The sequence below is a fragment of the Vombatus ursinus genome, unplaced genomic scaffold (assembly GCF_900497805.2).
Source record: "Vombatus ursinus unplaced genomic scaffold, bare-nosed wombat genome assembly UNPS02010548.1, whole genome shotgun sequence".
Taxonomy (NCBI): domain Eukaryota; kingdom Metazoa; phylum Chordata; class Mammalia; order Diprotodontia; family Vombatidae; genus Vombatus; species Vombatus ursinus.
The window spans coordinates 5,956,698-5,980,435 of NW_020950326.1; the positions used below are offsets into that span (position 1 = coordinate 5,956,698).

Below are 23,738 nucleotides of genomic sequence, written 5' to 3' on the forward strand. Positions count from 1 at the left end.
AGTCTTCTATAAACCTTAAAATTCATAGAAATGTGAATCGTGATTATTAAGTCATCTGTTTAATCAGTCTATGTTAGTGAGAGTATTTAAATAGAGGATTTAGGCTATTATCCAAAGGGATTCTAACCATGAGGATTTCAGGAATGGTGGGGGACAGTAAGGAAGATATTTCTCAAATCATACTATGCAGGAAGTCGTGGAGTCTGCCATATGCATAAGGCTAGCCCTGGTTGGAGAGGGAAGAGGAATGAATAGATGAGGTTGGTTGGTTGTTGTCCTTTATTCTTGAAGAGGACCAAAATGGCATCACTATGCTAGAGTCAAGTTACAGTGTGTCCAACTTGGCTGATCAGACCAATAGCAGCTCAGAATGCTCTACCACATGTCAGGCACGAATAGTCCATATGAACATCTGGGGTAGATTCTCTAAATTTGTGCATCTCACATTTCTTTTGAGCTACTTCAATTCTGCTTTGTTCATAGAGCACAGCATCTTCTTTGATGAGGGTATGCCATGCTGGGCAGTCCTGTGCCAGTATCTCCAATGTCACATAATCAATTCCAAAGCTCTTAGAAGAGACCTTAATAGTGTCCTTGTATCACTTCTTCTGGCCACCATGTGAATGCTTGCCCTGTGTGAGTTCTCCATAAAAGAAGAGAGAGAAGGTAGAATTCTTCTGTAGCCCGTTTTATCTCTCACTGTCATTCCAAGTGGCAGTGATTCTCAATTCTTTATTTCTTTTTTGTTGTTCACAGCAACTGTGCTGTGAAGAACCTTGGCATAGTGGTGGGAAACTCATATTTTGTATGCAATCACAAGTGTAAATCCCATACTATGCGGGTACACGAAGAGGGAACTTGAGGCATACCCTTGGAGAACCACTGGCATTTAGACTCTGAAGTGTAGTTAGGGAAGGCTTGTTTGCTACAACTCAGCAGAAGGAAAAAAGATTTCCTCCCACTGGTCTCTTTAGAGCTCCAAAAATATTGCTGTTCACCAGGAGTTTTTGTATTAACAATAGCAATTTACATTTCTATAGGGCTTTAGGGTTTATGAACAAATGATATCAAAGGAGATAATATAAATTACTAAAAGTGCTTCAGCACTTTGTCAACCTTAGGAGTTCAAAAAACAATCCACCCCAAATGTTCACTGGACTATTTGTGTCCCACCTGTGGTAGAGCATTCCATGCTGAGCTCCTATTGGTCTGATCAGTCACAGTGATGTCATTTTGGTCAAGAACAAAAACCAACCAACCAGACGCCTTAGGAGTCCTATACAAATATTGTTGTTGTTGTAGTTGTTATATTACTTTCCCAAGTACCACCATGCCCCTAGTCAGGCTCCCAACCTAGGTGTCATCCTAGACTCTCTCACACTTCATATATAATCAGTTGCCGATTGCTATGAATTCTACCTTCTTATATTTCTCCTTCTCTCCTAACTCTTGTCATTGCCCTGGTATAGGCTGTCATCACCTCATGGCTAGAATATTGCAATAGCCTGCTGGTAGGTCTGCCTGCCTCAAGGCTTTCCCCACTCCAGTCCATCCTCCACTCAGATGTCAAAGTGATCTTCCTTTTTTTTTTTTTAATTGGCAATGGGATTAAGTGACTTGCCCAGGGTCACACAGCTAGTAAGTGTTATGTGTCTGAGGTCAGATTTGAACTCAACTCCTCCTGAATCCAGGGCCAGTGCTCTATCCACTGCACCACCTAACTGCCCTCAAAGTGATCTTCCTAAGGCACAGATCTGACTATTGCACTTCTATTCAATATACTCCAATGGCTCCTGATTATTTCCAAGATCAAATTTTGAAAATCTGTTGGGCTTTTAAAGCCCTTTACAACCTGTTCCCCCTATCTTTGCAGTTCTTTTATGCCTCACTCCCTCCAAGTATACTATGATTCAGTCTTTTTTCTTCCTTAGACCCCACCCTCCATCTCCTGACTCACAGCCTTTTCACTGACCACCCCTCATGCCTGGAATTCTCTTCTCATTTCCACCCCCTGAATTCTGTCATTTTTTTCCAGATCTTAGCTAAAATTCCACCTTCTTCAAGAAACCTTTCCTGGTTCTCCTTAAAGCTAGTATCTTTCTTTCCCTTAGTTTAACTCCATTTTATCCTGTATATATTTTTTTGCATGCAGTTATTTGTATATTATCTTCTCCATTAATCTGTGCTGTCCTTGAGATCAGGGACTATTTTTGCCTTTCTTTGTGTCCCTAGTACATAATAGGTACTTAATAAATGATTGTTGGCTTGCCTTGGCTTACTTAGTAAAGAAGAGTTGCCCAATGGGTATTGTCAACCTCCTAGAGTTTGGTCTAAGAAAGATAACCAAATTAGGTTGTATCCATCCATGTTTTATTTCTCTCAAAGCAGCACGTAACTGTAGTGTTGGAACAGAGCTCTTTTGGGGTTGAGGTGGCAGTTTATATGCCCTCCAAAGAGTAAGTGTTCCCAAGAGGTGGCAATCAACTCTGATTGGTTAACACACTGGGAGGTGGGCCATATCAAAATGAGGGTCTTGGGGTACTTGACTTAGGTCATCTAAATCTTGGTCAAAGAGACATCAATTTCCATATCACCTCTCTTGATAATAGGGAGAATCAACATTTTCCCAGACCTGCCAGAGTAAACACAATAAACAGGAATACACCCATTAACCCAAACTTAGAGTTTCTTTTACTGATTAGATCTTGGCCTGATAGATAAGAGTAAATGATTGATATAAAATCTTTTGTTGAGAGAGTAAGCACAAAGCGAGGGTGCCAGGTAATGACACAAGTGAATTCTGAAGTCTGCTAGGCACTGAAGGGGGGCAATAAGAGAAATTTAGAAAAAATATAATCTTTTACATTATGGGGCTTACTGTGCAGTGAGGGAATGTGACACATGAAACAATTACAACATAAAACAAAGAGCTCATGGAAAGTGTAAGCAAGGGTCTAAGGTAGAAAAGAACTGAAGGAGTGTGAGGTGCAAGGGTAGAAAGGTCTGAGGGCATTCAAATAAAGCTTTGTAAAAGAATTAATCATTGAACTGGGCTTGAAAAGATATTCTGTGGTTGGCTAGGAGAAGTAGGATTCAGGAAGAGGAAACAGCATGAAGGTAAGGCAAAGAGATAGAGATAGGAAAGTAAAGGGTGTGTTTATGGGACATCAAGTAGTCTGGTTTATAGAGTATGTGGAGAAAAGAACTGTAATATTAGCATGCCATGAAGTTGGAAAGATACAATGGTGCCAGACAATAGAGGCCCTTAAATGCTAGGTTGAGAACTTTGAACTTTACTCCATGAAGGATTTTGTTGTTGAGTCTTATCTGACCCTTTATGACCCCATTCGGGGTTTTCTTGGCAGAGATATTGGAGTGGTTTGTCATTTCCTTCTCCAGCTCATTTTACAGTTAGGAAACTGAGGCAAACAGAATTAAGGGCCCAGGGTCACATAACTAGTAAGTATCTGAGGCCAGATTTGAACTCAGGAAGATGAGCCTGACTCTAGGCCCAGCACCTTATCCACTGTATCACCTAGCTACCCCCTCCATAAAGGATAGGGAGACATTTAAGAGTTTTGAGCAGAAATTTGAAAAATATTATCAGATTTATCTATTAAAAAAGATTTTGTATGAACTGTGTGAAAAATGATTTTTCTTATTTTGTAATCAGTATCTTGGAGACTCAGAGCTTCCCCCCAGCTCCCTCCTTCCAAAGTTCAGTTTCTTCTTCAGAAGGACATCACTGATAATGAGATTGCATTGAGTCTTATCCTGGTCAAACCCCAACCCAAGCCCGAATTGATTTAATCAAAGGTATGGAAGCTCCGTTGTGTTCTGCTGAGGCTTGGATGGAGACAGATGTTCTGCCTAGGTAGCCCAAGGCTGGGAGTAGTCTGGTATGATTGAGGGGTGGAAAAACAATGATAATAATCATTGGGGTAATATCAGCTCAGCCCCTGTTGAAAAGGCATATAAACTGGGCATCCCAACTTCCAAATTGAGCCCAGTCCTAGACTGGCTTCCTTAGGGGAGTTCAGCCTTTCCTTGTAGCTTGTAGCTTGTAGCATGCACTTGAACTGCCAGCTTGAGAGAAAATAAATGTGCAGCCTAATTTCATTTGTCTTTCTTAGATCAAACTCTGCCAAATTGCCAATTGTAAAGAAACTCTGCTAAGGTATTAATGGGTAACGGCTTGTGCAGTTAGCCCACTAACAGTTATTTGTCTAGCTCTCCAGTTTTCAGCTATCTTCCACGTATCTGGAAGAGTCCTAGAGGAGGTATGTGATGGCATAAGTGACTTGGTGGAATACTAGCTCTGAGGAACTGCAGTTAAAGTATCAAACTATAATTTTCACTTTGCTGGCCTCCAGGACACAAGTGATGCTCACTACTGGCTATGAAACAGTGAGAGAAGGAAACATGGTGGAATGAATTCTCCTTTCTCCTGTGACTTCAAGATAGGAAACGACTGAAAATGCTTCTTTACAAGGATATGTCCTTGGATATGTCTTTGGATACGTCCTTCTTTGCAAGAACAGAGGCATCACCCAGAAGAAGATGGGGTTGGGGGAAAGGGTTTAAAAATTCAGTTATACCAAGAGCTGCTGTACTCAGCCTTTTCTAGCTATATCTTTCTTTCCCAAACCTGCCAGAGCAAACACAATAAACAGGAATACACCCATTAGCCCAAACTTAGAGTTTCTTTTGCTGATTAGATCTTGGCCTGATGGATAAGAGTAAATGATTGATATAAAATCCTTTGTTGAGAAAGTAAGCACAAAGTGAGGGTGCCAGGTGATAACACAAGTGAATTCTTAATAACTGATTGTTGACTTGCCTTGGCTTACTTAGTAGAGAAGAGTTGCCCAATGGGCATTGTCAGCCTCCTAGAGTTTGTTCTAAGAAAGATAACCGAATTAGGTTGTGTCCATCCATGTTTTATTTCTCTCAAGGCGGCATGTAACTGCAGTGTTGAAACAGAACTCTTTTAGGATTGAGGTGCACAGTTTATATGCCCTTCTTTATATCTTTCTTTGGTTTTCACATCTTAGCCTACATGCCAGTTGAATGAGTACTATTGGGCTATGTGAAGGAAGAAAAAGAAATTGGTATACAAGTTGGGAGAAGGAAGAAGTAATAGGTCAGGTTTATAAATCACTATTAGAAAGTTTCTGTACCCTTAGATAAGGAAAACATCATGAGTAACCACACACATTTTGGAAGACTTTGGGAAGCTTTCTATCTGTGTATGCACACTGGAGGCCAGCTGGCCTAGAAAGATTTGTGTGCTACTTGGTGGTTTGTATAAGTACCTACTTACTGTAAGCCACTCCCTAAGACTAGCAAGAAACTTCTCTATGGACCCCACTTGTCCCTATGCATTGGCAAAAGTGTTTCATTCACAATTACTGGTTTTTTGGTTATTTATTAACAAGATTTGTTTTGTTTTGTTTGGAAGAGGCAATTGTGGTGTACAGAATGGAATGATAATGCTCTTGGAGTCATGAAGATCTGGTTTTAAATCCTATCTCTGGCACTTACTAGCTGTGACTTGAAGTTATGTGACTCAGAGTAAGTCACTTGTTTTCTCTCTCTCTCTCTCTCTCTCTCTCTCTGTTCCTCTCCCCTTCTCCCTCTTCAGTTCTGAATTCTCTTCCTCCCCTTACCCCCAAGGAAAGAAAAACAAAGCCCATTGAAAATAGCATAGTTATATAAAGTAATTCCTGTGTAACCCCAATCCTAAAGCCTATTGGCATGGGACTCTTCTTTGATTTGCAGAGATCAATGTCCATGCTTGTGTGAGGGATAGAGTTGATGAGGGAGGAGAGCTCTTCAGTGTCTTAAGTTCTTTTTCAGACAGTCTTTGAGTTCTGTTCGAACTTAGAGTCACTTTGGACACTTCTGGTTTCTAGCTTTGAGAGGGAAGTTCAAGAAGACTTCGAGAACTCATGAGACAAGCCTGCGGTCTCCACTATGTCCCTGTCTTCAAATTGCTACACTAGGGACTGAAGGAACTACCCTTTGGGTGACATCCAGGACATACCTTCTTGGTTGAACTGTTACCTCAATCCCAATGGATTCACTCTCTATTTTCCTACATATACCGTCTCTGATTTCTGCTTTGATACTGCTCTGGATAAATTTTTGGATTTTCTTGTTTAAGAAAATGTTCATTGTGGAAATGACATTTGGGTGAAAAAGGAATCAGACCTTTGATATAGAGCTTGGAGTTCTCCTTCCCCCAATAATAAAACAACAATCAAAAGTTAGCTTGAACCTGATTATATCCTCTAGACTAACAATGTTTAAGGGAGCAGATAGATATAATTCGAGCCTGCTACCGTTGTCTCTGAGGAGAGCAGAGTCTTGACCTCTGGCTCCAACTTTATGCTTCTCCTGCTAGCAAGGATTAAAGTCTCCTAGGGGTGAGGGATAAGGCTAGAAATGTTTATTCTGCTTCTTTTTGAACCACACAATGATACCCCATGGCATATATAGGGAACCAAGCCTCACTACACATAGGGCTCACCACACTTGTACTAGACATGTGTCTCCCCCCCTCAAAAAAAGGAGAAGAAAATACATTTCAATCTTCACTCTCAGTTCATCACCTCTATCTGGAGGTGGACAGCATGTTTCATCATGAGTCCTTTGGAACTGTGGTGGGTCATTGTGTTGATTAGTTACTAAGTCTTTCACTGTTGATTATCTTTACAATATTGCTGTTATTGTATAAATTGTTTTCCTAGTTCTGCTCATTTCACTTTGTGTCAGTTCATAAAGTCTTCCCAGGTTTTTCTGAAACCATCCTCTTCATCACTTCTTACAGCACAATAGTATTCCCTCACATTTATATGACATGACTTGTTCAGCCATTCCCCAATTGATGGGGGTCCCCTCAGTTTCTAATTCTTTCTTACAAAAGAGATGCCATAAATACTTTTGTACATATGCATCCTTTCCCTCTTTCTCTGATATTTTTGGGTTATAGATCTAGTAGCAGAATTGCTGGGTCAAAGGTATGTACAGTTTAATAACTTTTTGGGCATAGTTCCAGGTTTCCTGCTGATCCTGGTGTGTCTGCTAGTACTACATTCATCAAATTTCAGGGGTTATACTGTCTATTAGACAGAAACAGAAACTTTGCTTTCTAGATGATTTAATGTGAACCCTGGATAGTCTTGCTTTTCAAAAGTTGTTCATAGTATAATAATAGTAATAATTCATATTTCTATAGTAACTCACAGTTTACAAGACTCTTTCCCTAAAACAACTTTGGAGAGTAGATAGTACTAAGAACCAAGGAATCTGAGATGTATAGTGAAATGGGAAGATAGAGAAGACACGGTATTAAGACTTGCCCTTAGAAAACTTACAATTTAGACTAAGAGTCAAAACTTTAACAGGTGAATGAGCTAAATGAAAAAGCAATAAAATTATTTAAACAAATTCAAATACTGTACCAACCTATCAGCTAGATGTCATTAGGAATAAGAAATATAGAATCAAGGGTTAGTTAAGGAAAGCTTTCTTGAATGAGTTGAGTTATGCTTGCTCTTTAAGACCATAGATTGGCAGAGCTGAATGAAAAGGATGTTCTAGGACAGAAGGATCTCATGTGACATTTAAGAGCATTAGATTGGCATTGGGAGTCAGAAAACATGATATTTTTGTAGTTTACAAAGCGTTTTACATGAATTATGGAAAGAGGGCTGGAGTGGGACTAAAAACCTGGGTTTCAATTCTGACTTGCCATTTATTAGTGGAAATTATGCTAGACTTGGAGTAAGACCCCTAAGTTCAAATTATGGCTCTGATCCATAGTGGTTGTATGACCAAGGGCAACTTACTTGATATTTCTTATGCTCCTTTTTCTCACTGATAAAAATAAGGGTAATAATACCCGATACACCTACTTCAAAGCATTATTGTGAGGATCAAATGATAAAATGTATGTAAATTATTTTGTAAGACTTAAAACATTATATAAACATGAGGTATTTCTCAAGCTATATAGCTTAGTAAAAATATTATATTGTATGATATAATAATACAAAGTTTTCAAAGGACTTTATATACTTTTTTTTTCTTTTTTGGCAGGCAATGGGGTTAAGTGACTTGCCCAAAGTCACACAGCTAGTAAGTGTCAAGTGTCTGAGGTCAGATTTGAACTAAAGCCCTCCTGAATCCAGGGCCGGTACTCTAACCACTGCACTACCTAGCTGTCCCAACTTGATATACTTTTTTTTTTTAGGCAATTGGGATGAGGTGACTTGCCCAGGGTCACACAGCTAGTAAGTGTCAAGTGTTTGGTCTGAGGCTGGATTTGAACTCAGCTCCCCCTGACTTCAGGGCCGGTGCTCTATCGACTGTGCCATCTACCTGCCCCCTATGATATAATCATAATAATAATTATATGATTCCTCATTCTCATTCACCTCACATATCCGTCCAATCAGTTGCCAGATCTTGTTTTTTCGTTCATGGCAACATCTCTCTCATGCATCTTTTAGCACTTATACAGTCATAAATACAATCCAGGCCTTCATTACCTTTCACTGGGACAGCTGCAATAGCCTTTTCCTTAGTCTCTCTAATTTAAGTGTCTCCCCACTCCAAACCACTCTTCTTACAACAGTCAAAAAAAAGGAAATAAGTCTTTATTGATAACTTTTGTTTTTTATTCACTATCTCAACATCCTTCCCCCAGCACCACCCTTAGTCATCCCATATAACATAGTATTAAGATTTTTTAAAAAGTGGAAAAAATCAGCACAATTGATAGACTCATCAATTATGCTGATATATGCCATCATCAGAAAAAGTCTGAAAATATGTGCCATGTGTAACAGTCTTGGACCTCCAACCTCTGCAAAGGGAAGAATTGAGCACTCTCAATCTATTCTCATGTCTTTGCTTTTGAATCGTGCTTTTTTTAATTAATTTTGATCTTGATTTTTGTGGTTGCTCTTTCCGTTTCCATCGTGGTAGTCATTAGTCATTGTGTATATTGTTTTCTTGGCTCTGCATACTTCACTCTGTATCATTTCATATTAGATTCCCCATGATTCTCTGTATTCATCACAGTCATCATTTCTTACAACACAATGATATTCCATAGGCATACGAATTTGTCTTGAAACTTTGAAAATCCTCTGAGGGAGGGCAATCAGCCACTGTTTTGCAAAGCTCCAGTATCCCTCGGGTGAGTGTGCAGTGTGGCTCTGTTATTCAAAAAAACTAACGTGAATTTAGCCTGTATTAGTTTGTCTTTCTGTATCTCTTGCTTTGTATTTGTAGAGGGACTCTTCTAGGGATACGAAGTTTCTTTTTATTCTAGAAAAGAAAGGAGCAAGCCGGCCCCACTTTTTTTTTCCAGGAAAGGTCCGAGATTTCCAGTACTAGACTTTCTCTTCCCTCTTGACTTTCGGCTGGGCCCCTTTCCTTCTAGTAGCGGGATAATGGCAGGGTCCATCTTATTCTTGTCCTCTAACAGGTCATTTTTCCCAATTCTCCCACTTAACAGAAGGTTCCCTTCCATCTAGCCCTGGTGCGTCCTCTGAAACCAACACAAAAACATGACATCATAAAATCTCCACTTTTCTTACGCCATGCCCCCCATCGCCACCCTATTTTCTTCCAACTGTCCTCCTCCATCCCCCGCGTTTGGGAGTCGCTTGGTTCAGTCCTTTCGGCTGTAGTCATGGAAGAGAGTCCCGTTGTCATAACAGCAGCGGTGGCGTGGCGGGGGCTGGAGAGTCCCGCTGGCCGGGCTACTCTAGGCTCCCGGCCGGGGGCGGCGCGGGGGGCACGGCCCTGCGGGCCCCGGGGACAAGCCCCCTCTCGGGAGTTGAGGTGAGCGGGCACGGGAGAGAGACAGGGTGGAAGAGATCCAGGGGGAAATGGGGAGGAAATGGGACGCATGGGGCTATCCCGGACCGAGTGTCTAGAGGCCTGCCTTCTAGCCCCAGCCCCCTTTTTTCAGCTATGTGACTTAGGGTAAGTTACTTCCTAAGTTATTTCCTCTCTCTCGGCCTTCTTTTTCTCCTCTGTAGAGCGAAGGGAGATTGGGCTCCTTCCTCAGCCTTAAAATTCTGTGAGTTTTTGAGTGAGTGGATGAAGGGATGAATATATAGACCTGTGATTTCCTTAGTGTGGGAAACTCCCGATGAGGGACCCTACCGATGCCTGTCTGCATCTTCTCTGCAGATTTATAGTCATAGAAAGATGACCGAGGAGGTTTAAGGGGCTTGTCCAGCGTCCCACAATCAAATATGTCAAAGACAGGACTTCAACACAAGTCTTCCAGTCTCCTACCCACTAAACGACATTGCTTCTTACTAATAATAATAACTAGCATTTCTATATTAAGGTTTACATAGCATTTCACACGTATCTCATTTGATCCTCACAACAACTCTATGAGGTGAGTGCTGTTGCTGTTCCCATTTTTACATGTGAGGAAACAGCAGGCTTGGAGAGGTTGTAACTTGCCCAAGATGATGAGAAGGAGCGAAGGAGGAGATGAAATGCTGCTGTTGTTGTTGCTGCTGCTGCTGCTGTTGTGAGGAGATTGAGAATGAAGGAGTTTGGAAATTTGGAAAGGAAATTTGAGAGAGACAGTGTGATGCTTGCGGGAGGGGGGCGGTTAAGAAGAAATAAGATGAAGGAATGAGAGTCCCTGTAGAAAGACCTCTTGTCAACCTTAGTGTCCTGGTGTGCAAGATGAGTATTACTATCATAGATATTGAAGAAATCCAAGAGATCATCTTGTTCAACTCCCTTATTTAGCAGGCTCCAAGGAACCAAGGACTTGTCCAAGATCACACTAGGTAGTAAATGGCAGTGCTGGAATTTGAACCTAGGTACTCTTGATTACAATTCCATCATTCTTTCCACTGCAAGCCAGCAGGATGCCTTTCCCTTTCACATCTGATATTCTTTAGGTGTATGAAGGAGGATTGAAGGGACCTTTGGTGACTGGAGGAAACCTTATTTTAAGGGGATGAGATGAAAGTGACTTAGTTAAAAAAGATTTATTGAGTACCTACAATATTCACCACTGTACTAGATACTTGGGTAGGTGTAGAGGGTAGGGATACAAAATCATATACTATACAGTTTCTATGCTCTTTACAAGCTAAATGAGGCTATAAGATCTGTATGCACAGTGCCTGGAACATAGTAGGTATTTAATAAATGCTTGTTGATGAACTGTTAAGTATAAAAATACCAATAAAAGGGAGTACAAGATTAAACCTCAACTCACTGGTAGTGTTTATAAGTTTTATAGGTCAGTTAAAAGAAGTATTTATAATATGCTTACTTTGTGCCAGGTACCAGGGATACAAATTTAAAAAAATAAATTCCTGCTCTCAGGGAGTTTACATTCTACATTCTACATTCTTCTGGCCGTAATATAACATGTTCATAAATATGCAGGATATGTTTTTTTTTTTTAAGCCAGAATGATGGGGATGAGTGGCAATAAAAACTGTGTTTTGGGGCATGGGTGGTCCTTCTTGAGTTAGGATTTTCAAATAAACAAACAAACAAAAAAAGGCCTCTTGAAGGTGATGGCACTTTTACTGAGCTTTGAAGGGAGCTAAGCGTTCCAAGAGGCAGAAGTGAGAAGGGAGAACGTTGTCCATTGTGGAGACGGCTCGTACAAATTCACAGAGACTGGAGAGTAAATGATTCATTTAGTCTCTGGCATTGAATTGAGATGGCAATTGGGCATAATTGGAAACCAGACTGGATATTGGGTTAGAAGTCAGAGCTAGAGATAAAGATTTGATTGTGACCTGCAAAAAGTTGATAATTGTCACAGTGGAAATCGATAAACTCTCTGAATGGCAGATTATGTTAGAGAGAAGAGCAGAGACTGTGAGGATTGAATCGTAGGGAACACTTGATCTTAGGAAGTAGAAGAAAGAAGAGGAGCTAGCAAAAGGAGAAAGAACATTCAGAAATGAGAGGAGAACCAATATGGTGTGGTGTCACAGAAGTCAAGAAAAGAGAATTTCTAAGAGATGGTCAAGGAGAAGGCAATGAAAAATCAAGATTATGGAGCAAAGGGGGAGATGAAAAGAAAGATTATAGGTGGCACTTCTCAGTAGGGTCTTGAGTTAGTATTTTCAAGTACTGAGGCTTCAATAATGTCTTCAAATTTCTAAGGAATTAGTGTCTCAGTAACTAGCTCATACAGAAAAAACAAAAAAAAGAATTTCAGCAGGTTTAATTTGCAAATTCATAGACTAATAGAGTTCAAAGAGCTCTCTGAGATCATTTGGTCTAGTCGCTTCATTTTACAGATGAGATGAAGTGACTCACCAAAATGACACAGTTAATTAGTGACAAAACTGGTATTACAACTCAGGTTTCCTAACTTTCTTCCCAGTGACTTTTTTCATGACACAACTCTGCTGTGCCATTTCCCCTTTACCTGGAATACTTTCCTCTAGGTTTTTGATCTACAAAATTTCTATTCATCCTTTGAGGTTCACCTTAAGCTCCAATTTCCTCCAAAACATCTCCCTGGAGCCCTAGAGCCCACAGGAATAGTTCTTTATGACTTATTAAAGTATTTATTGTCTATACCCATCATTTTGTGATTATCCATACTGTTTAGTGTTTTTAATGTTTTTAATTATCATTTCATGTAGGATATTATTTCACCAACTCGACTATGGAATCTGAGAGCAGAGACTGTATTTTCTTCTATTTTTCCCATTGTGTTAGCGCAAGACTAGTACCTAGGAAGTATCGATAAATATACTTAGATAATTTAGGCATGGAAGAGTCTATTGAATAATTGAATGGAAGAATGGAAGGAAGGAAGCAAGCATTTATTAAGTACATCTTTATTAAGTATGAGGTATATGAGGTATTCAGGGAGGACTAGCACCTCTGGTATGAGGGCTTGCTGAACTCTTTTCAGAGCTGTTTATCCACCTTTGGCATCTACCACTCTACTCTCACCTGTGGCTCCAAGAAGCTGTAGTATGTGCAGTGGCCACACCCTGGTAAAATTGTCTTGGCAGATGGGCTAAACCAGTTTGAGGGTAATCAACAGGCCTCGAAGTGAGTTAGGGAGATGTGTACCCCAAACAATAGACTTTCCCCATCAGAATGGGTAGATGAAAATAATTTGTTCCAATGGTCATGAAGCAGGTGCTGTGGAGTGCCTAGAGCTTGGTCAGTCATCAAAGACACCAAGACCATCCATTGCGTCTTGGGCCAGTGCCAGTCTTCTTGACTTTTGTCCTGACACTGGACATCAATGACTTTGGAAGAGAGAGTAAGGCCAATGACTTTATGCAACTCTGCCTCACTTAAATTCAATTCATTCACAAGTCAAGACATCACCCCATGATGTCACTGGTCCTCTTCAAAAATGAAAGACAAACACCAAGAGCAAGTACTTACTATGTTCCAGGCACTGTGCTAAGAACTGGGGATACAAATACAAACAAAAAACATACATCCTGCCCTCGAGAAATTTACACTTTAATGATGAACGGGAGATGCTTTATGAGATCTGAGGAGGCCAAGTGAATGTCCCTCCAGGTTTAATTTACATACTTGAAGACCTAATTAACAATGAAGAGGTAACACAGTGAAATAAGAGAGCTATGAAATATTTTCCAGACATCTTTAAAAATAGAAGGTATCTTCAGCTCTCTGAGATGGTTTAGGTTTAGTTTTGCCTAATAATAAGAACCTTGAAGACCTTTCAAGGTGACATACAATCATATGTCTTCCCTTGCTATTGAAGCTGGGATTTTCACAGAAGAGAAGTCTAAGATAATATAAGTAAACTAAATCTTAAAATCTGTGTGTGTGTGTGTGTGTGTGCCTCTAGTTTAAGTTCTCCCTATTCAGGAAGGACGTTGGCTTATTTCAGAAGCAAATTTTAATGTAATTTACTTTTTTCCATTTCTGCTGTCACTTAGATTCCCATAAAAAATGAAATATTCTATATGTTAAAAACAAGAAAGAGAAAGGGAAGAATTAAATAAGTTTCCTACAGAATCCTTCCTGCCCCCCGCCCAACATCATAAAGTTTGGCAAACTTAAGTTTGCCCCTTTGCAAATTCCAATCATTGTTCCTGGTCCTGCCCTCAGTAGCCAAACAGAACAGTTTAATTCCTTTTCCAAGTGGCATCTATCCAAATATTTGAAAATGGCTATTTGGTCATTCCTAAATGTTCTCTTTTCCAAGCTAAACACCCCCATTCTTACAGCTGATCCTCATATGGACTTAAGGCCTTTTTGCCATTCTCAAGCCTTCTTCTAGATACTCTTTCACTTATCAATATCCTTCTTAAATTGTGAATCACAAAACTGTACACAATTATTTAGTTAATAATTGGGAGCTAAAATGCCTACATTTTCTCTTTCTTCTGTGTGTTTCCCATGTGTTCTTTTCAGGTGAACTGTTGACCATTTATTTGAGACTGCATTTTTCATGAAAAAATGGAGGTGGTAAAATCAATGGATATAGAATCTAACAAAGCTAAAAGGACACATTCAGACATATGTCCCATTCTTTTGGACAGCCTAGTAGAAGAGCCAACAAAAAGAAAGGAAGTACCTAATCACCTACTGGAATCAAGTAAGTGATCAGGATAGAGATCTTGTTTACACCAAAATTTTTTCCATATGAGAAAGCAAGTCACAGATCTGTTAAGTACACTAATTTTTAAAATCTAGTTAAAATTTTATGCTAACTTAATTACTTATATTTACACCATTTTATAGATAGATAAGATGATAGTTTATTCAGATTAATAATATTGCCACCCTGTTTCCTGGTACATTTACAGGGTCAACTACCATTAAAAACTTAGGTTGTCAAGGGTTTTAGTTGTCTGGAAAATGAAGCCTTTGTCTAATATGAAAAAAGCTTTAAATTTTAGGAATGTAGGAGTAGTGGCCATACTAGGATCTGCCTCTTCATTACTGAACTTTTTGAATCGACATTATTAAAAGATTGTGATAGCCATTACTGCTGTCTTTGAAAGTTGTCCCTTGAATTCAGTAAAGAAAATTTTAAGCACAACCAATTACATAATGGTAGGATCAGAGAAAAACAGCCTATAACTCTAGGCAGTAGATCTCAAACTTTTTGATCTCAAGACTCCTTTTTGTTTTTAAAAATTATTGAGCTCCAAAGAGCTTCTGCTTAAATGGGTTATATCTACTGATAATTACCATGTTAGAAAACAATATATAAATTTTAAAAATATTTATTAATTCATTTTAAAATATTACTTGTTAGAAAAAATAATATAACTTGCTAACAAAAGCAACCTTTTTTATGAAAAACAATTATTTTTCAAAACAAAAAAAAGTGTAATGAGAAGAGTGGCATTGTTTTACGTGTTTTTGAAAATCTCCTTAGTGTCAGGCTTAATGGGTGACAGCTGGATTCTCATGTCTTGCTTGTTCATTCAATCTGTTGAGATATGTTGGTTTGGCTGAAGTATATGAAGAAAATCTGGTCCCACGTAGACATGTAGTTGGAAAAGGGAGGAGTATTTCAATAAGCAAATAATGGCTAAGTATTATGTGAAAATAGAATATGAAAAATAGTTTTGGCCTCTCACATCCCCAGAAAGGGTATCAGGTACCCCTAAGGGTCTGCAGACCACACTTTGAGAACTGTTGTGCTAAAGTAATATCACTGACTTTTAAAAATTTCAAGCAAACTGTAACTTATTCATCCATATGAGTATTGTTCCTTCCAAAGTAATCATCTTGGGAAGCTGAGCCCATTAAGTAGATCTTGTTCATTATTGAAATTGAATTTTTTAAAGTAATTCTAAAATCAGCCAGGGACATGTCTTTAAAAATAGCTTCAGTGGTGATAAACTCTCATCCTTTGAGGATGGATTTGATTTTTGGAAATTGCCAAAAGTTATTGGGATCCAAGGTGATAAATAAGGTAAATGATGATCAAGCTAAGTAAAAAATGAGATGTGACTATAGAATAAAAAGAATGACTCTCTAATGTGGTCAATCAGCAGTTCTCTGAACACTCTTCCAGAAGGGGAGTTCACAAAATGTTTTCAGCAGTGGCAATGCCATTGGAATACATATATAGCTTCACTAGTGAATCTAATATTTACATAGCACTTTTATAATAGCTAATATTTACATAGTACTTTAAGATTTGCAAAATGTTTCACATGTATTGTTTCATTTGATCCTCATAATAACCCTGTGAGGAAGGTACTACAATATTATTATTCCCATTTTGCAGAAGGGAAAATTGAGACTGAGAGAGGTTGAATGATTTGCCCAGGGTCACACAGGTAGTAAATGTCTGATGTAGGATTTGAACTCAGGTCTTCCTGACTACAAATCTTACACTATCCACTGTTACCTAGCTATTTCTACCGGAGAGATATCTAAATGTAAATGTTTGTAATTTAAAACAAAACATCTCACTAAAGCTTAAAAAACAAAAATGTAAACTTCCAACTGCTTAAAAATTAGTTATAACTTTATACCTTGTCAATTCTTCTTTTAAGGGAGGATCAATTGGTATGCCCATAAGTAAAGGAGATGTTGTGAGTCCATCATGGACTTGTTGCCTTGGTCCACTAGGCAGTCTCAGTGGAGTTACCTTTCTTCAAGTAGCTACTTTTGGATTAGGAAACATGCGTTACTCAAATATTAGAAGAATCAGTTGATGCATATTAAAGCTTGAGACATCTTTGGGAAATGAGCTTGAAAAAAATAAAGTGACATAACATTCTTACCTGTGAAGTAAGAGTACATATTTTTGATAGAAAGTAAATGAATAAATTGATTCTGGGGAGTCAGGGTTATTGTGATGAGAGTGTGCACGTCAAAGTACCTGGAAAGCTAAATAAATGCAATATCCAAGTAATGTCTTGTTATTATCAGCCTCTCTAGACTGTTGAAATACTCTACACTCAGCCAAAATATCTTACTTTCTCTTACCCATACTTGGCATTCTATTTGCTACCTCCATGACTTACAAAGGCAATTTTTCATGCCTAGAGTGCCCTCCCTTCTCCTAGTCACATCTTGGAACCCCTAGCCCCTATGTAGGGTTCAATTCACATCAATTTCTTTAAGAGGCCAGTATTGATTACCCCCATTGTTTGTGGTCCATTTCCCCAATCCCTGAAGTCACTTTGTATTTTATATATATAACATACACATACATACATATATATACATATATAATTAATTTGTACAAATATATAAATCCCATTTTATACATATATTATGTACATATATACATATATATTTATAAATGCCTAACAGTATTTTTCCTCATTTTTTTGAGATTCCTTTAAGTATTTCAATATGTTTAGGAGTCATGCAAGCTAGAACAAGTCTATCATCTGGGGGAGAAACAGGCCTAAAGAAAATCATATCTTCATGAATCTAGAATATCTCTTTGGTGCTAATACTACATGTCTTTAAAACACTGTACTGACTGCTATCATCTAATCCTCAACTGATGACATTGCAGAATAGGGTTTAAGACATTTTTTTGTGAGCTCATAGACTTTTAAAACTGTGGCACAAAGCTATGAAATAACACATTCTGATAACTGACAAGACTATATAGACCTTTAACTGGTTGGAGCTCATAATCCTCAGAGCTTTTAGAATATGACATTTGTCATATGGCAGTGCTATTCTAACCAAAGTCAAATCGTTAAAGTGAAGTACATTCAATTTTCTGGAAAGTCATGGAGTGGAGTGAAAGGTGCACTGGTCTAGGAGTCAGAAGTTGAATTCTAGTCCTGGTGCTGACACTTGATAGTTATGTGAATTGGATATGTGTCTTCACTTTTCTGTACCTCAATTTCTTCATCTATAAAATTGGTATAAGCATAATTATATTGCCTACCTCAGGATTATTTTGAGGAAAGGATTTTGTGAGCTGTACAGTATCATACAAATGTGGGTTACTTTTATTATTTGTTCACATTAACAAGAATTAAATGCTTAGTACTTTGAACAGAGTGCTTATTAAATATTAAGTGATCATGAAATGCTTGTCCTTTAAGAGATTTGGAGTTTTATCATAAAAATTTGTACAAAACAAAAAAATTCTCTTAAGCTCTGACAAAATCTGGAATGCTGTATTTAATGTGACTAATTTTCTTTCAAAATTATTTATTTTTCCCAATAATAAAATCAGCAAGACAGCAACAAAATTAAACAAAATATCATTTTAAAAGTCTGGTACAATAGAATCAAGTAGCTCTTGATTTGGAGTTAGATGACCTAAAACATATCCCACCTACCTATGTGACCTTAGGTATTTCACCTGTCTGGCTTTTAGCTTTCCTCATCTGTAACATAAGCAATTGCCCTCAATGACCTTGAGGGTACCCGCCAAACATCAACTCTCTGATCTTGTGATTATACATGAAACCTCATCCTTTTATTTATGCATTGATGAAAGAAATGAAGGCCTTGTACCTTCACTTTAACATGACAACACCAATATTATCCACTGAATATATTGTTTCGCTTCTGCTGATTTTTATCTTCCTTTATGTAATTGAAATCAGTTCATGTTATTTTTGTGATTCTGCCTTTATTTTTCCTGTTAGCATTGGTTTCATATAAATCTTTTCACATTTCTTTGTATTTTTTTTGTAATCTTTACTGTGCAGTAATATTCCATAACATTCATATACCACAATTAGATGATGGATTTTTCTATTTAAAAAAACTTTCCTTTTATTATGAATTTGTTATTATTAATCATCACAAACATGAACATTTCAATATACAAAGAACCAAAAAAAGAGTATTGTATATGTAACTGTGAACTTCTGTTATACATAGCTTGCTTTAAAATATGTATATTAAATTTAACGAAGGAATAACAAAATCGCTCTGTGTCCTTTTCTTTTTTCCTTTTTTGTATTTTTAATGTTTTGTTGATATTTTCTTTCTTTGTTGGCATTTCTCACAGTACCCATTAATTCACTTCCTCTTCCTCATAATTAATAAGTATAGTCAAACAAAATACAGATGATGAATTTTCTAGAAGAATTTAAAAATGAAAAGGACACACAGTTTATTTAAAGACAAAAGTAACTATGTGGCATAGTGGCTTAAGTGCTAGAGTCAGGAACACCTGAGTTCAAATCCTGCCTCAGACACTAGCTAAGTGACCACAAGAAAGTCACTTAGCCTCTGTGAGCCTCAGTTTTCTCATCTATAAAATGGGGATAATAATAATACCTACCTCACAAAGTTCTTGTGAGGACCAAAGAAGATAATATAAAGTGTTTTGCAAATCTTAAAGTACCATATAAATGCTAGCTGCCATTATTGTTGTCAATAATAATAATAATGATAATAATGCATATGATTGATTAATCGTTTTGAAAGATATGACTTGCAGAGCCTCAAAGAAGAATAAAATTTTAACTGGCATTTAAAATATCCCCCCTTTTTTTTTAAGGCAATAGGGGTTAAGTGACTTGCCCAGGGTCACACAGCTAGTAAGTATCAAGTGTTTAGTCTGAGGCCAGATTTGAACTCAGGTCCTCCTGACTTTAGAACTAGTGCGCTATCCACTGCACCACCTAGCTGCCCTTAGTAAAATACCCTAAATTTAAAGCACAGAAAAGCTGGGTAGCTTTGAAAACAATGTGTAGTATTTGTTACATTGTTTCTTTAAAAAGGATAAACAGTCTGAAATGGAAATTTGTGGTTTTAAATTGAATACTCTTTATGTTCTGCTGTGTACATGGAAATGTTCTTTCTTTTCCTTGTTTTGCATTTAAGTTTAAAATGAATATTTTTTAAAAATACCCTAAATTTAAAGGAATCCATTTTAACATAATTGGTCTTAATTTAATTTTTCTATTATTTTTCATACTGTCTTTATCGACATTGTGTGGATAGAGATTTTTGCAAAGCTTGAACAAAATAAAATTGTGAAGGCAGAACCTGGAATAATACATTTTGGAAGCTATAAAATAGGAGAATATCACCAACAGATTCTGGTAAGTATTTTTAAAATCAAATAAACTGTAGTAGGAACAATATTACTTTACTGAATTTAGATCAGACTTTCAGCTAAAGAATTGGCAAGTAAAATACAAACAGCTTTGGCTCAGATCTGAGTGTAGGGACAAAGATCTGCCTGTGTAGGACCAGAATGCGATTGTGAGATTGAAAAATAGGAAAATTGCTCATAGTTCACTGGATGCTTGGGCAGGCCTGAAAAATAAGGAAATGCTCATCTTCACCCTCTTCTGGTTTCCTTTTGTTTAATTATTATTGATCCACGTTTTTGGATTATCTGTGGGGTGATGGGCCCAATTCCTAGATAGCTGGATTTTTTCATTGTTCTTCATTTCTTTGGGTAAATGTTTATTTCTTTTCTACTTATGAGCAAAGCATTATGGGTGGGCACAGAGTCATAGGGTCTGTTGTCAAGAAGTTTTTATTCTAGTAAGAGAGATAATGAAGTACACATGTAATGATAATACAAGATAATATGTATTAAAATGCCATAAAAGTAACACACAATGCTTTAGGAGCTCAAAGGAAATTACTCGTGGCTGGCGTGATCAGGAAACACTATGCAGAAGAAGTAATATTTGAGCTGCCTGAACCTTAAAGAATGGATAGGATTTTGATAGAGATGGGGAATGGGAAGGACATTCTAAGCAAGAAGAATAGCATGAACTATGGCACAGAGACAGAAGAGACAGCTGACACCTCCCGAGTGTATTTAGTACCTTGCCATTCCACTTCCCAAAGCTGGTCAGATTAGCTCATTTCAGAGGTCCATGGTAAGGCAGGATTAGATGATGCAACTCAGTCCTTATCTCTTGCTACTGAGCATGTTTCTATGTATAAAGAAAAGGAGTGCCAGGGTAATTCCATGGTTAACCTGGAGCCTCATTCAATTGATGAGCATTTATTAAGCACATACTATTTTACATGCTAAGTGGTATGCTGGGCATGCCAAGACAAAAAATGAAATAATTAATGCTCTTAAGGAACTAAAATTCTACCAGAGAAGAAAATGTGGAAATATGTACATACGTTTATATGCACAGATATGTGTGTATATATAATGTATGTACATATGTGTGTGATATGTATATATATATATACACACACACATATGAAATTAAATGAGATAATTTTGTGGCAAAGGCATTAGCAGCAAGGAGGATCAGGTAAGACTTCATGTAGAAGATGGCACTTTTGCTGAATTCTAAAAGAAACTAGTAATTCTAGGAAAGAAACTAGAGAATAAGAGGTAGACGTGAGGAAAGAATGCATTCTGGGCTTCGGATACAACCTGTCAAAGCCTTGGAAATGGGCAGTGGAATGAAGTGTGTGAGGAACAGTAAGACCAGTGTAGCTGGACCATACATAGAGTGTATGAAAAATGCATGTCTGGAATGGTAAGTTGGAGCCAGGTTATGAAGAACTTTAAATGCCAGATGAGTTTAAAGACAATCCTAGAAGTGATAGGGAATTATTGGAATCTATTGAGTATGATAGTGGCATAGTCAAACCTGTGCTTTAAGCAAAGCACTTCGGCAGGTATGTGTAAGATGAAGTGGAATTGTGAGAGGCTTAGAGCAGGTAGACCAAATAGAAGACTATTGCAATATTCAGTATGCAGGGCGCCAAATGAAAGATGATGATAATCTCAACTGGATGGAGAACATGTGAGTAGAGAGAAGGAGAGTTAAGAGATGCTGTGGAGATAGAAATGATAAGATTTGGCAATTGAGCAGATTCATGGGGGGATGGAGAGAAGATAAGAGTGAAAAGTTAAGGATGACATCTAGATTGCAACCAGAGTAACTGAGTAGGAGCAGTCAGACAGGTAGGAGGAGAGCCAGGAGAGAGTAGTGTCACAAAAACTTAGAGGGAAGAGAGCATCAAGGAGAAGAAAGTGATCAATCAACAATGTCAAGGGCTAATAGTCAAGAAGGATGTGAGGATTGAGAAATGGCCATTAGATTGGGCAATTTAGAGGTCATTGGAAACTTTGGAGAGACCATTTTCAGTTGAATGATGATGTCTGAAGCCAGACTGCACAGTTAAGAAGAAAGTGAAAGGAAAGGAAGTGGAGGCATCAATTAAAGAAGGGCATTGTACAGAATTTAGACACAAAAGGCAGGAAAGATATGGAACATTAGCTAGTGGGAATGGAGAAGGACTAGAGATAATCTGGGCATGTTTGTAGGCAATGAGGGAAACAATAAGTGGAAAGAGAAGGGACTGAAGATAAGTGAGAGTGGGGATAATAAGACGGGGCAATCTACTGGAGAAGACAGGATGGAATGGGAATCATCCAGTGCTTGCAGAGGGGTCAGCCTTGGCAAGAAGAGTCACCTCTTCACATGATACAGGAGTGAAGAACATGGTAGTGGAAAGCACCTAAGTGATGTGAGATGAGGAGGAAGGGAGAAAAGGGAGCTGTCAGTGAATGACCTCAAAATTTTCAGTGAAATGAGGCAAGGTTCTCAACTGAGAGGGTGGGTAGAGAGAGAGCCATGGGAGATTTGAAGAGGGGTGCAAAGACTTGGAAAAACCACTATGATGAGTAGGAAAATGAACTGATTAGGGAGGTGTAAAAGGGTTGCCTCACTTTAAGGAGGACCCAGTTAAGATTATGTAGCATAAATTTTAGTGGATCCAATAAGTACAGTTTAGTGATTTTCTCTAGCTTCATTCAGCAGTATATGAATAGGAGTTAAGGCAGCAGATGGTGGGAGAAATCTAAGGCTGAGTCTTGGTTGAGTAAAAAGCTGAAGTGATTCACTACAGCATCAAGACGGGGAGGTGAGCAGAGTGTAGCCAGTGCAAGGGTGATAGCCTGGGAAAGAACTGAGTTTTAGAAGGACTGCATGTTGTGGTGAGGATGAAGAACAGGATTTGGGGTTGCAAGGAAAGGAAGAGGTGGAATAACAAGATTGTGATCAAATAAGAGAATTTTAGAGCTCATTGAATTGGAAGTGGAACACTTACGGGTGATAGCATGGTCAAGGATATGACCAACCCTGTGTGTAGCTGTAGTGGAATGGAGGTCAGGGGAAATTAGTAAATTTAGAAGGTGGGAAGCTAGGGTGTTTGAGGAAGTATCTATATATGTTAAAAATCCCCAGTATGAGGACAGGAGTTAGGGAGGAAAGACTATGAAGGTGCTGAACTCACTGAGGAAAGAATGAGAATGTTTTAGAGATCATTAGGTATCAGGCATCAGAATCTTGATTGTATGGCAAATATATCTTTTTTAAAAAAAATTAATTTATTTTGATTTATCAACAATCATTTCCATATGCTTTTGAGTTTAAAATTTTTCCTCCCCCTCCCTCTCCATCACCCTCCCCAAGACGGCGCACAATCTGATATAGGCTATACATATGCATTCCTAGTAAACATATTTTCACATTAGTAATGTTGTAAGAATTAGAACCAATAGGAGGAACCACCAGAAAGAGCAAACAAAACTCAACAGAAGAAAAAAAATAGCAAATAGTATGCTTCAATCAGCATTCAAACTCCATATTTCTTTCTTTAGATGTGGATAACATTTTCCGTCACGAGGCCTTTGGAGAGTCTTAGATCCCTCTATTGCTGGGAAGGGTTAAGTTTATCAATATTAGTCATCACACAATGTGACTATTACTGTGTACAGCGTTCTCCTGGTTCTGTTCACTTCACTCAGCATCAGACCATACAAG

The 23,738-nt window shown here is 38.1% G+C and overlaps 1 protein-coding gene across 9 annotated transcripts in view; it reads left to right on the forward strand.

Moving 5' to 3' along the window:
• CFAP221 (cilia and flagella associated protein 221) overlaps nt 1-23,738 on the forward strand; it is a 127,135-nt gene that overhangs the window by 16,097 nt on the left and 87,300 nt on the right. For 7 of the 9 annotated variants that reach the window (XR_003568505.1, XM_027854744.1, XM_027854745.1 and 4 more), the window contains exons 1-3: nt 9,780-9,858; nt 14,437-14,620; nt 19,924-20,024. Coding sequence is in view for 8 of the 9 variants with exons in the window: in XM_027854744.1 (XP_027710545.1) it covers nt 14,482-14,620; nt 19,924-20,024 (240 nt within the window). In the remaining variant the exon portion in view is untranslated. Of the gene's footprint in view, nt 1-9,779; nt 9,859-9,933; nt 10,003-14,436; nt 14,621-19,923; nt 20,025-23,738 lie in introns of those variants that run through there. The other 2 variants (XM_027854740.1, XM_027854742.1) reach the window with 2 other exon arrangements.